Source organism: Setaria viridis, chromosome 5 (assembly GCF_005286985.2).
Source record: "Setaria viridis chromosome 5, Setaria_viridis_v4.0, whole genome shotgun sequence".
NCBI classification, from domain to species: Eukaryota; Viridiplantae; Streptophyta; class Magnoliopsida; order Poales; family Poaceae; genus Setaria; species Setaria viridis.
In genome coordinates this window covers 20941828-20953991 of record NC_048267.2, presented here as the reverse complement: position 1 = coordinate 20953991, position 12164 = coordinate 20941828, and the positions used below count along the sequence as shown (strand labels likewise).

Sequence of the window (12164 nt, the reverse complement as noted above, 5' to 3'; positions counted from 1 at the left end):
TCACATAATTGCAAATCAATTCAAGTAGCCTTTAATGGATATTCAATGAACACAATATACAAATCATGGATATAAATGGAATATCATCATCTCTATGATTGCCTCTAGGGCATACCTCCAACAGATATGTCGAATATGTGCAATGTGTAGTGTATATGACATGGTGAAATGTTTGTATTTTGTAGATGGATCGTTTAGTTCAATTTTTTGATGGTGGTGTTGTGAAACAAAATGGGGAGTTAGAGAATATGAATGAGTCAATTGAATTCTTCGAGGGTCCTCCAAGTTTTAGTGATTTAGTTGACCGTGTAATGAGGAAGTATGGATGTAGAGTGGATGAGATCAGTTTGAGAGGTCGTTTTGATTGTGGGAAAGCTAGAGCTCATTATGTTCTCATGAAGTTAGCATCCGATGCGAATTGGAAGCACTATAAGGATGTAGTGCACGAAGCTAATGTTGCATGTTTGGAGGTTATAGTCGAAATTGTTCGTATGCCTGGCCCAAATGTTGTCACGAGGGAGGAAGTGGCGGTAGTGAACCATAATGGTACCCAGGAGTCAGAAATGTTGCATCACGTGTTAGGTGAAATAGAACGTGATTTTGACTTGGCTATTGCCAATGATGATTTTCCCAATAATATTTTTGAGAGGGATGAAGCAAATATAGATGTTGATAATGTCTCTATGGGTTCCGAAGATTGTGAATTGGAGGAAGATGGGGTAGTAGGTGTAGAGGTAGAGGAGGAATCACTATTTGAGAGTGGTGGGCATGAATATGAGGACGACGGGGTAGAAAATGAGGAGGATGGACCGCAATTTGACACCGCAACCGTGCATGATGTAGAAGGCATTCGTCGTATGGACGATTATTTTTATTACACCCAGTATGAGTTGCGGTTGTTAAAAGAACGTGATGTCAAACTGCCATCCATTCCCAATGATAAGGACATCAGTATGGTTCACAAAGCAATATGTGAATCTAGTATGGTGAATGCCGAAGGGACGTCCGGTCGTGAGAGTCCAGTGATTAAGAAGGGGATGAAGTTCAATAGTCTTAAGGAGCTGAAGTTTTTCTTGGCTGATTACGCAGCGAGGTTACATAGACCTTTTAGCGTAGTTCACTCTGACAAGAACTTAAGATACAATGTGATGTGCAAGAAGGATGCCATTGGCGTGTATGGTCTCGGCTAATATCAAGCACCGGACAATGGAGAATTTCAAATGTTGTGCAACCGCATACTTGTCGGTCGTCACAGCCGAAGCGAGAGCATGTACAATGCACAACAAAGTACCTTGGGCGGTGTATCCTAGGCATTGTCCGTAAAGACAGCGAGACATCGGTGCCATCACTCGTGGAGTTCATCTTCTCTTTTAGTGGGTACCGTGTGAAGTATTCGAAGGCTTGGCGGGCGAAGCAACACGCCGTTGCCCTGCTTTGGGGCGACTGGAAGGAGTCGTACGGCATGGTTCCTAGGGTACTCTCAGCTATAACCTACTACAATCCTAGGGTTAAATGGTGCATTGACTCATGTGGCATGATGCATCCTGACAATGGAGTTTTGAAGCATATACTGCAAAGGGTATTTTGGTGCTTCCCTCAATGTAGTGAGGCATTTCAACATTGCCGTCCTGTGATACTTGTGGACGGTACATTCTTGACTGGCAAGTATAAGGGTACATTAATGATGGCAGTTGGTGTAGATCCAGAACAACAGCTTGTGCCTCTTGCTTTTGCCTTGGCCGAGTGTGAGAATAATGAGAGTTGGTCATGGTTTGTAAAACTTGTTCGGCTACATGTTCTTGGACCTTCACAGATAGTGTGTATGATATCAGATAGGCATCATGAGCTCCTAAATTGTGCGAAGGACCACATGGATGGTTTTCCACCGCTTGTGCATAGGTGGTGCACGAGGCACTTTGCTGCCAACATGTCGTGTCGGCAGAAGAGCAATCGTGTGATTGGAAAATTGAAGTTATTATGCAAGGTTCATACGGAGAGAGAATTTAGTGAGAAGTTAGAAGATCTAGTGAAGGACTTGAACGATGACGCAAAAGAATGGTTGAAGGGTGAAATGGAGGACAAGGATAAATGGGCGTAGGCTTTCGATGAGGGAGGGATGCGTTGGGGTATTATGACCATGAACTACTCAGAATCACTCAACGCAGTTTTCAAAGGCATCCGAAGTAGGCCCGTCGCTAGAATTATTGAATACTCATTCGAAAAATGCAACGCCTACTTTGTGGACCGATGGCAAAAGGCATGTGCAATGTTGGATGAAGGCTATAGAATTGGGAAAGTTGCAGATGATTATTTATCAGAGGCTAAGCTTAGATCCGTGCACCACTTAGCAGAACCGTACGGGCCAGAAAGGATGGTGTATTCTATAAGAAGTTACGGTACGACTAACATTGGGGGTGAGAGTCATGGAGGCCGACACTACAGAGTGGATCTGAACGAAGTTTCGTGCACCTGCAATGTTCCTCAATTGTTGCACCTTCCATGTTCACACTTCATTACAGCTTGCAAGGCAAGAGGTCTTAACTATGAAAGCCCCTTGTACATGTCACCGTTGTACTCTAGGGAGCACACCATCAAAATATGGGAATCAAGCTTTCAACCTTACCTTGATCCGTCACAATGGCCGGCATATGAAGGGGTAGGGTACGTGCCTAACCCCAATTTGATGAGAAATAAAGTAGGAAGGAGGCAGAAGAAGCGTTTCACAGGCGACATGGACATGTCGGAAGGGAGGCTTTCTGCAGATTATGACACTGGTGATTTTGATGTGGACAAGTCGGAAAATCGTTGCTCCAAGTGCCACAAGATCATTAGGAATTGCACGTGCCGCAATAGAAAATCTAAAGGCACAAAATCTAGGGCGAACAGTAATAGACCGCGTTCTTCGAACAATAGGGTATGCGCGTTGCTTGTATTTTGCATGGTTATCATTTTATCTTTTTTTATAGTAGTAAATTATCATAGTTACCGTACTTATCATATAATGAAGCTTTTTACTAACGATCTTGTTTGTTGTTTCTTTAGGATGGCGGCCCCGGTGTACCCTCTTCTTGAGTCTGCTTACGACTTGCAGCACTGTGCCCACCACCTCGCGGACCTAAATGAGGTACTACATCAGTTATTAACAATGGTTGCTAATTTTTGCTGATGAATGCATACCTTAGGATGAGAATTGTAAGATTTTCGTATGAAATGTTCTTATAAATTGAGGATGTGCCTATCGTTACTATTTGCTTGTGTACAATGTAAACAATTTCATACTGGAAATGTCAATTGTATCATATTTGTGTTACTTACCACTTTAGTAGCCCGTTATTCTCAAATGGATTGACTTCTCATTTTTTAATAATCTTATAATGTTTTGCAGGATTTGAAACCACTCAGGGCTAGGGCGCACTCACCACTTAGGTGGGATGAGCGGTACGCGGAGTACTTGCAGAGAGCAGGTTTTTTGGATCTCGCTATTCATGTTGTTGGGGATCTCCCTCCAATGGACGGACCGCTGTTGACCGCTATGGTCGACAGGTGGCGTCCGGAGACTCACACGTTCCACCTCCCGTTCGGAGAGATGACCATCACAATGCAAGATGTCGCTATGATACTCGGCCTTCCACTAGATGGGCAGCCAGTGACGGGAATTATACAGAATGAGAATTGGCGTGATATGGTTGAAATGCATACTGGGATTAGGCCGCCAGAGCCAGAGGACGGAGACAACTCGAAGAAGACCCCCGGTGTCAGCTCAGCATGGTTGAGGGATCACTTCAACGTCTGTCCTCCGGGAGCAAATGATGAGGTTGTGCAGCGCTATGCTCGAGTTTGGCTATGGCACTTTGTCAGCACATTCCTCCTTCCAGATGCAGCTGGGAACACAATATCTTGGATGGTTCTCCCCATTTTGGGTCAGCATTGGGACAACATAGCCATTTATAGTTGGGGCTCAGCGGCTCTTGCCTGGCTGTACAGACAGCTATGTGAGGCTTGCAGGCGCACAGCGAGGGATTCCAATGTTGGAGGGTGCACTTATATGCTGCAGATTTGGATTTGGGAGCGAATGCCCGTGGGTCGACCTTCCCGTCTCCGTGTCGATGTAAGTCACAACGGCAAATTCCTTTTTCTGCTTTAATGTTCGGAAAACTATTGTATCATGTGACCAATTGGACTTACTTGCAATTTCAGCCATGGCATCAAGACGATGCTCATCCCACATTCTATCATGTGTGGAAGCATGTGCGGCCCGTTCGTGGCAATCCTGATAGGCGCTACAGGGCCTACACAAACAAGTTTGATGTTCTCACGCAGCACCAGGTAATTTGCTCACCATAGTTTTTTAAGCTCACTTCCGTATAATGATAGATGAAATAAGTATTGCATGAAAATTTTTGAAGGTTGAATGGAAACCGTACGACTGTGAGCAGCTAAGCCAGATCGTATTTTCACCGACATGCTACAGAGACAGAGAGCTGTGGAGGTGCACGATGCCAATGATATTGTACTACGTCGTAGAGTTTCATATGCCGCATAGGATGATGCAGTAGTTTGGGAGGATGCAACCGTGCCCTCCTTTGGAATTATCGACTTCGCAGCAGCTGCACAGGTACGCAGGAATAAATAACTATTGGAGGTTATTCAATTAACGTACTTAACATGTTATACTAATACTTCAGTAATTTCTGATGCAGGATCGACCGCAGAAAGAGGTATAAGGAGAATGATTGGAGGGTGAAGCATGGTTAGTACCTCGTCATGTGGCAGAATAAGCAAGGATGCGATCCTGAAGGTGGACCGTACTGGCGACCAGGACCAAACAATGAGTACATACGATGGTACTGTACTTCGACGAGAACTAAAGTGAAACCATCTTGGAGTAATGTGCCCATTGAGGATGCACCGTCTGACTCAGATGCCGACATAGCTGATGCGTACGACACAGTGACACGCTATGGGACACAGCCTGAGCGTGCACCTCTCCACGACTACATGGTAAGATTTCGGTTTGTAATCATAGTATCGTAACATTGATCACTCATGGAATGAAAACTATGCGTACAGGGACAACAGCTTGCAAGGCTCTCAAACGAGGCGGGCGTGATTATGGAGCACGCCGTCGGAGAAGGTGATGGTCTGCTTCGTCAGTTTGCAGAGGTAGAAGCCCAAACTAATTTCCACTTATACTCGTACTACCTTTGTAACCCTATCAATATCATAGTCATGAATAATGCTGCTTACATGTGGCAGAGGGTTTGGAAAAGCTGCAGGCGAATGGCCATGAGGATGAACTGCATGTCGTCCTCAGATGTGCACCACGGGGGCAATGGCCAGGGTACTTCTTCGGGATCACGTCGGACTCCATTGGCGACTCCCCCCGGGGCTGCAACACCGTCCACTGCTGCAGGTCCTAGCAGGAGATCACGAGGCAAGGAACCCGCATCCCCTCAAGCAAGCGAGGACTCTGAAGGTGAGCAGTCTGAGGATGACGACCCTACATATGGTGAGGAACTGGAGATTTCCGGCATGATCGATGCTCCACCTGTGACTCAGACGCAGGGAGAGTCCAGCCAGGTACATTCACAAGTTTCCCCAAATTCAATTCTAGATTTTAATGTTCACTCCCGAAGTGTCATACAAATTTTATGCTTTGTGCCCAATTATTCCATAGGAACCTGCACCTCGTACCCGGATGCCACACCGGCGGCGTCGTTCCCGGGACCACACCGACGTTGGCAGCGCCAATGTGCTGCCCACGCATCCAAGGAGGGAGCGTCGCCCAAGAGATCCTTTTAGCCCTCCGGATGAGCAGCGGTCACAACACTGAACGTTGCATGTCTCAAGTGTGATGCACTAGGTGTGCAATTTATATTATATGTGCGTGCAAGACTTTTGGAACCATCACGTGTGTAAAAGACTAAGTTGGTTGTTAGGTTTATTTCTGTCACGTGTGTAAAAGACTAAGTTGGATGTTAGGTTTATTTCTATCCGTACAATGTTATATGTTTGCTCCATGACATACTTGTGTTTCGTGTATTTTTTTCGTAAATGTTTGCACTGGTAGGCTATCGCGTATTCGTGGTTCAAACTAGTTTAAAAAAACTCAGAACAAAAAAAGCTATTTAAGTTTCATCAGTGGAAGTCTAGCACCCCTCTCCCCCCCAACCTACTGAAAATTTGGTTCACTTGGCGCGGCAGGAGCCCTGCCGTGCCAGGCGGAGTGGCGTGGCAAGGCCCCACCCCCCCGGCGAAACCTACTGAAAATTTGTTTCATTTGGCGCGGCAGCGCACTTCTGCCGCGCTAAGCGGAGTGGCGCGGCAAGTCCCGCGCCCCCCCCCCAGCGAAACCTACTGAAAATTGGTTTTGCTTGGCGCGGCAGCGCACTCCTGCCGCGCCAGGCGGAGTGGCGCGGCAAGGCCCCCCCCTCCCGGGGACCTACTTAAAGTTCGGTTCGTTTGGCGTGGCAAGCCCCCCCCCCCCCCCCCGGGGGCTAAACCTACTGAAACTTCGATTCGTTTGGCGCGGGAGCGCACTCCTGCTGTGCCACTCCTTCTGGCATTTCTGCTCAGGCGGAGTGGCGCGGCAAGCCCGTGGTTAGGATAGAGAATAATGTTTAGTAGTAGGCCCAGTAATTCTGACTACATTTAACACAAGGCAGAGGGTACTAACAAGACGCCCACGGAGTGTTCTGCAATAGGATTAGATCAGACCGGTGCGCAATCATGGATAAGAACACACACGTGCATTAAATGTTAGGGGTACGTGTTGCCCCATTCGTACTTCATCTTCTACTATTATTCCATCACAAATGCCTTCATTTTCTTGCCTTTCTAACACGAGGAAGTATTCACTGCAAAGGGCGGATCTAGAAGAGAGTAAAAATGGGGCTGAACTAGCATCCCAATTTGCTTGCACTTGTGGTCCATCATGCACACGTGCCTCAAATAGCTTTCTTCAACCTCAGATGTTATCATATTATTTATTTACGGTTATGAGGATGAGAGCTACTTTCAGTTTCAGGATCTCAGGTAAGCACTTCTGATGGTGATATCGGTTCTCACGTGACTTGCGAGTATGCTAGAAATTTTGATCGAAGCTACTACTATTTCTTTCACACTCTAGCGCTGACTACTAGCTTGGAGAGGAAACTTTGATGCATTTCGACATAGTTCTCTTAGAAATGAAAATAGTTTTTGACAACTAATCGTAGTTCTCAGAATAAACATAAACATAGTTTTCTCATAAATAAACATAGTTTTCACAACTAAAGAGAAACATGATCCAGCTACATCACCACGTTCATCTAGTCCGAGTCACCTTCATATAGTAACTCTTCATCATCATCATCATCATTATCATCATCTCCGGCAACAACAACGCCCTTCCCTTTCTTATCGACATTAACCTTACCAACAGGTAAATCGGCAACAAGAGCCTTCATCGTCTCCATCTGTGCCTCTTCCGCTTTTTGTTGTAACTCTTCCATTTCAATCCTTCTCTTTCTTGCCCTAACCTGCTGCAAATATTCTTCCCATGAATCCTTAGGGTATTTCGCATTCGGATCAACCACATAACCTAAGCGATCTCTTTCCTCCCTCAACCTTTGTTTCTCCAACTTCCTCTCCTCCTGCAACTTCCTCCTATTTTCTCTCTTCTCATTTTCAGTTAGAGGTCGTGGATACTTGGATCTATTTTGCCTCCAATACTTAATAATAGTTTCCCTTGCATAAAGTCCTTCAGGTTCTACTCCAGTCTCATGCACCATATCTTGATATATTTTCCCCCAAAGCAAGTCGTTGTCAGGAATAGGCACATCATACTCCTTCCTAATCTTTTGTTTAATTTCTTGTTGTTTCCTTGACTTCCATGGTTCCGATGTATTACCCAACTTTAATAACAAATCATAACGACTAGAAAAATCTTCCCAATCACATGTCCTTCCCTCCTGCAACAACAATTTCATATTCTTACAAATTTGAAACAAGTTCCAACCTTAATAACACACAAGATACGAGTAGTTACTAACCCAGTAATCGCCATGTGCATTTCCACAGAATGAACCATATCCAAGTTCAGAAGGCATCACACCTTCTGTTGCCAATATACCACACTTGCATCTATCACTAGGAGAGGACACACATGGCCACAGTGCCTTTCCACTCTCGAACTCCCGCATTTGCTCCTCCGTTGGCCATATTGACATTGGGCCGTATATATACTCATTGAAATCACACAACAGCCACCCATCCTGCAAAAAAATGGTGACATGAACTACTCATACGTAAAGTAACTAGAAAATGCTGCTCCAACTTCCAAGCAATAACATCAAGTAAAAGTATGAACAATATACTGCAAAATTATAACTGCTAGCTAAACGACATACTAATATTCTCATAATATACTTACATGAGTCTTTAGCGAGCATTGAAAGAATGGAGTAAACTTAGGTGGATCCCCTAAGTTAGGACGCATAAGCTTAGCAAGAACACCACACTTGCACATGGGAGGATCCCTCACATGCCTACAAGCAGCCTCCTGCTTCTCCTCCTCGGTCATCCTAGGTGGGTTTGGTGGAGGAGGAACCCAACACCTAAACTGATGGTATGGTTTAAGCTCTGTGCTATGATATGGGAATAGGTGGATCCTAGGATCATATTTGTCGGGTCCATCGATCCACTGAAAGAAATCACAAGGTGCAGCAGGCATTGGATCAAAAGTCCACTTGCATACATAGAAGGCTCTTCCGGCTGTCTTTGGATGTCTTGATTGTTTCACCTCTGCTTGCACGCCACATCTACAAAGAGGTACCGGAAGGGCAGGAGGTACGGGACCAGCACCATTGGACTCGCCCACATAACGCACATACCACCTACGCCACTTGTATTCACAACCAAACGACGTCATCTCACCAGGACATCAAGTGCCACAAATTTAATACACAAATAAACTTTACACACGTACTCCATACGAGCTATATACATCATTTTGATAAAATGTAAACACTCTATCTACAAAATACAAACACTGAAACATATCAACTATAGCAACTATATTAAGGAACAAAAATATGAGACTAATTAATTGAACATATAAAAAAATACATGTCATGTAAACCACAGAATTGGATGAATATATACCTAAATCGAAGCATTCAACAAGTTCTACACGTCAATATCGCGGGCAGAGACTCAATTGCGTATGAACTACGTATCATCTAACACAAAACACCATTGCATTTTATTCAAAATTGAAATCATCAACCTAACCCTAAGTCACCTAAACATCCTCCGATCTACCAAATGCAACGGTAAAACACAAGAAAAAGTATGGGGATACCTTCCATATGAAGCAGGGATCGATTTCCACTATTTTCCCCCACCGAAATCGCCGGATTTTGGGTGGATTTGGGGGGTGGGGCGGCGGGGGGCGGCGCAACAAGCTAAGGGCACTGGTGTGTCTGGAGGAGGAAGAAAGGAGGGAGGGAGGAGGAAGGGAGCCGTCGCGCGGTTGTAGCGTAGGCTCTGCCGCGCCAGGCGGTGTGGTGCGGCAGCGGTGCCGTGCCAGGCGGGCTGGCACGGCGAGCGCCCGCCACGTCAGCGCGCACCTGGCGCCGCGACTCGCCGCAACAGCATGGCAGGGGCTCGCCGCGCCAGTGCATGCGGCGCGGCAGAGGCTGCCTGCCACGCCAGGCGGTCTGGCGCGGCCAAAAGGGTTATTTGCGCAAATAAAGTCCCGCTGAGGTTATTTTTAAAAATAAATAAAAAAAGGTTAAAAATAAAAAAAATTCGCTAATTGCGAAACACAAACGTGCAGGTAAGCTAGCAGATCGCCATCCCACTCTCCGATGGCAGGCAGCCACTGTTGATACGAACTCATGTCAGTATGTCACCTACTGTTTCTTATTTGCCCTGTCCTCTTGTTGAGCCCAAATTTACACATGTTTCCTCAGTCTACTTACTGCAAGTTGAGCTTCAGTGTGCTTGCTCAGTGCTGGTTGATGAAAGCATGGTGCTACGCACAAGTAACAAGCTGAACAATACATTCTTAATCTAAGAAGAAGGACGATTTTTTTCGAAACGAACTAGGCTAGCAGGAGAGCTACCGACTGTATTAATAAAGAAGATGAAGTCCAAACTGGACAAAAACATTAAAAAAAGAAAAAATAATGCAAACATCGATAGGTTGGATTGGATCCTCAACGCATGTCATACCACACCCTCACACGCAACTCAACTCTACAACACATCAGCCGGTTGGATTGGGACATCAAACGTAGTTGAACTCCACTCCTCTCAACACCTCGACGACAGAATCGAAGCCTAACTGCAGCCCGTACCACCATACACATGGTCAAGAAGTCGCCAAAATCTTCCAGCGTAACCTAGCGTCGACATTGAACCGAGAAGCAGACTGCACCGCACCAAGAAGGTCACCGCTATGCAGAACCTTCCGCCATAGTACCGCTACGACATCGCTCTCCACCTAACAGGGTGATAGCACTGAATCTGAACCTCTCGTCGGCTGCCTGGGAGTCACCGCCACGATAACACAACGCGCGGGGGCCTCGCCACATCCGCCATTGGACTCTGCCTCTCTCTTGTTGCCTTGAAGATACACTGCGCGTGGGGACCTCGCCACGCCCGCCGTAGTACTCCACGTCATGGATCCATTTCTTTTATCGTTGACAGAGTGTTGAGCGATATTGCCCCGCTCCCCAAGATCTCCATTGATCAGCCAAGCCGCCACAGTGTGTTGACCTTGCCTCATTGCTTCACCCTTGTACATAGCCTTCTCCGTCGTGTCGGCGAGCCACAGAAGTCACTTGCGCCGTCTTCCGAAGATGTACCGCACCGGATAGCCCAGCTAAGCTGAGCAACCCGCCGCAGTCTGCTGCAAGCCTAGTCATCCCACGCTATCGTTACCGCAAACGCCGTCCTCTGACGCAGTCCCACACCGCACTGATCGCTGCCAAGGAACGTCAGCCACCGCGATCCGCTGCAAGCAGCCAAATCCGACAACCATGCAATAACCCCTAGCCGCCACCATGACTTCGATCGCCTACACATGGGCTCGACAACACCTATTCAGCTCACCATGCAGAGGAGTTGCCACCCTTGTCTATGACCTCCCATGACAATGGTTCAGCAATGCCATGAACCAAGTTGGGTCTCTAGAGACAATGCCTCCAAGGAAGGCACGACACCAATGGCGCCGCCATTGCTCGTCCAAGATCTTGATAGGGTTTTCACCTAGATAACCCCATGCAGCAAGGTCGTAATTCCAACATGACGTCTCCAACAGGGAAGATGACATCCTAGGACGCCACCATCATGTCCACCAGCACGAAGGCCGGTTGAAGCATCCCCACATCAGCGGAGACTAAATGTGATACAAATATCAGTCCCAGGAGGCTGATAACATATTTATTCAACAAATAGTTCAAATACTGTACAACTCCTGAGCGAGTGGGCGCGAAAGCTCTGCCGAAATGATAAGCAAATAAATCACAGCAGCGAGCCAAGCTACTGTCAAGAGACAGCACTCGGGACTACACGGCAGCGGAAGCATTCTGCAAAGGCCAACACCACAGGCAGTGTTGGGTGCGGAAGCGACCTCCTACTCAAAATCCTCAGCAACGAAGTCCGAGTCCTCCTCTGTAGCAACAAAACAAGGGTGAGTACAAAAGTACTCAACAAGTCCAACCCCATCCACAGAGGGGGATACAATCAAGAATATGCACAGGATATAGTAAGGATAAGGTTAAGGTTTATTTGCCATAAAGCTAGGTTTTTCAACACATGCAGGGGTTCATTTTTGAAAGGGGTATTTCCAAAACATTTCCTTTAGTAACCAAATCAATAAAAGGGGTTGATCCTACACAAAGGATCCAAATTTTAGCGCTACTGGACTCCCTATCCACAGTAGCTCACGACACAACTACCGGACACCTTCCAAAACTCAACTCACACCATGGAAACCATCCATCACCCAAACACTAGTTATGTGTCCAAGCCGTAACTCGTCCAATGCCGTGGACATGACTACCCAAATAGGTTTTAACTCTGCAGAGGTTGTACACTTTACCCACAAGTAGGGTACCGCAGCACAATCACCTTAGTGTCGGTGCAGATCCTGTCAAAGCCATTACCCACCTTAG

At 46.4% G+C, this 12164-nt stretch overlaps 1 protein-coding gene across 1 annotated transcript; it reads left to right on the top strand.

The window, feature by feature from the left end:
- The first annotated feature begins 3508 nt into the window (after window positions 1-3508).
- Window positions 3509-4249, top strand: LOC140222826 (serine/threonine-protein phosphatase 7 long form homolog). Its single transcript, XM_072293955.1, has one exon. It carries the CDS (start codon window positions 3509-3511, stop codon window positions 4142-4144), a length of 636 nt encoding a protein of 211 aa, XP_072150056.1. The 3' UTR covers window positions 4145-4249.
- Window positions 4250-12164: the final 7915 nt, after the last annotated feature.

Excerpts from the sequence above, each read along its gene's own strand:
- LOC140222826 (XM_072293955.1), top strand. The coding sequence starts at position 3,509 with ATGGACGGACCGCTGTTGACCGCTATGGTCGACAGGTGGCGTCCGGAG.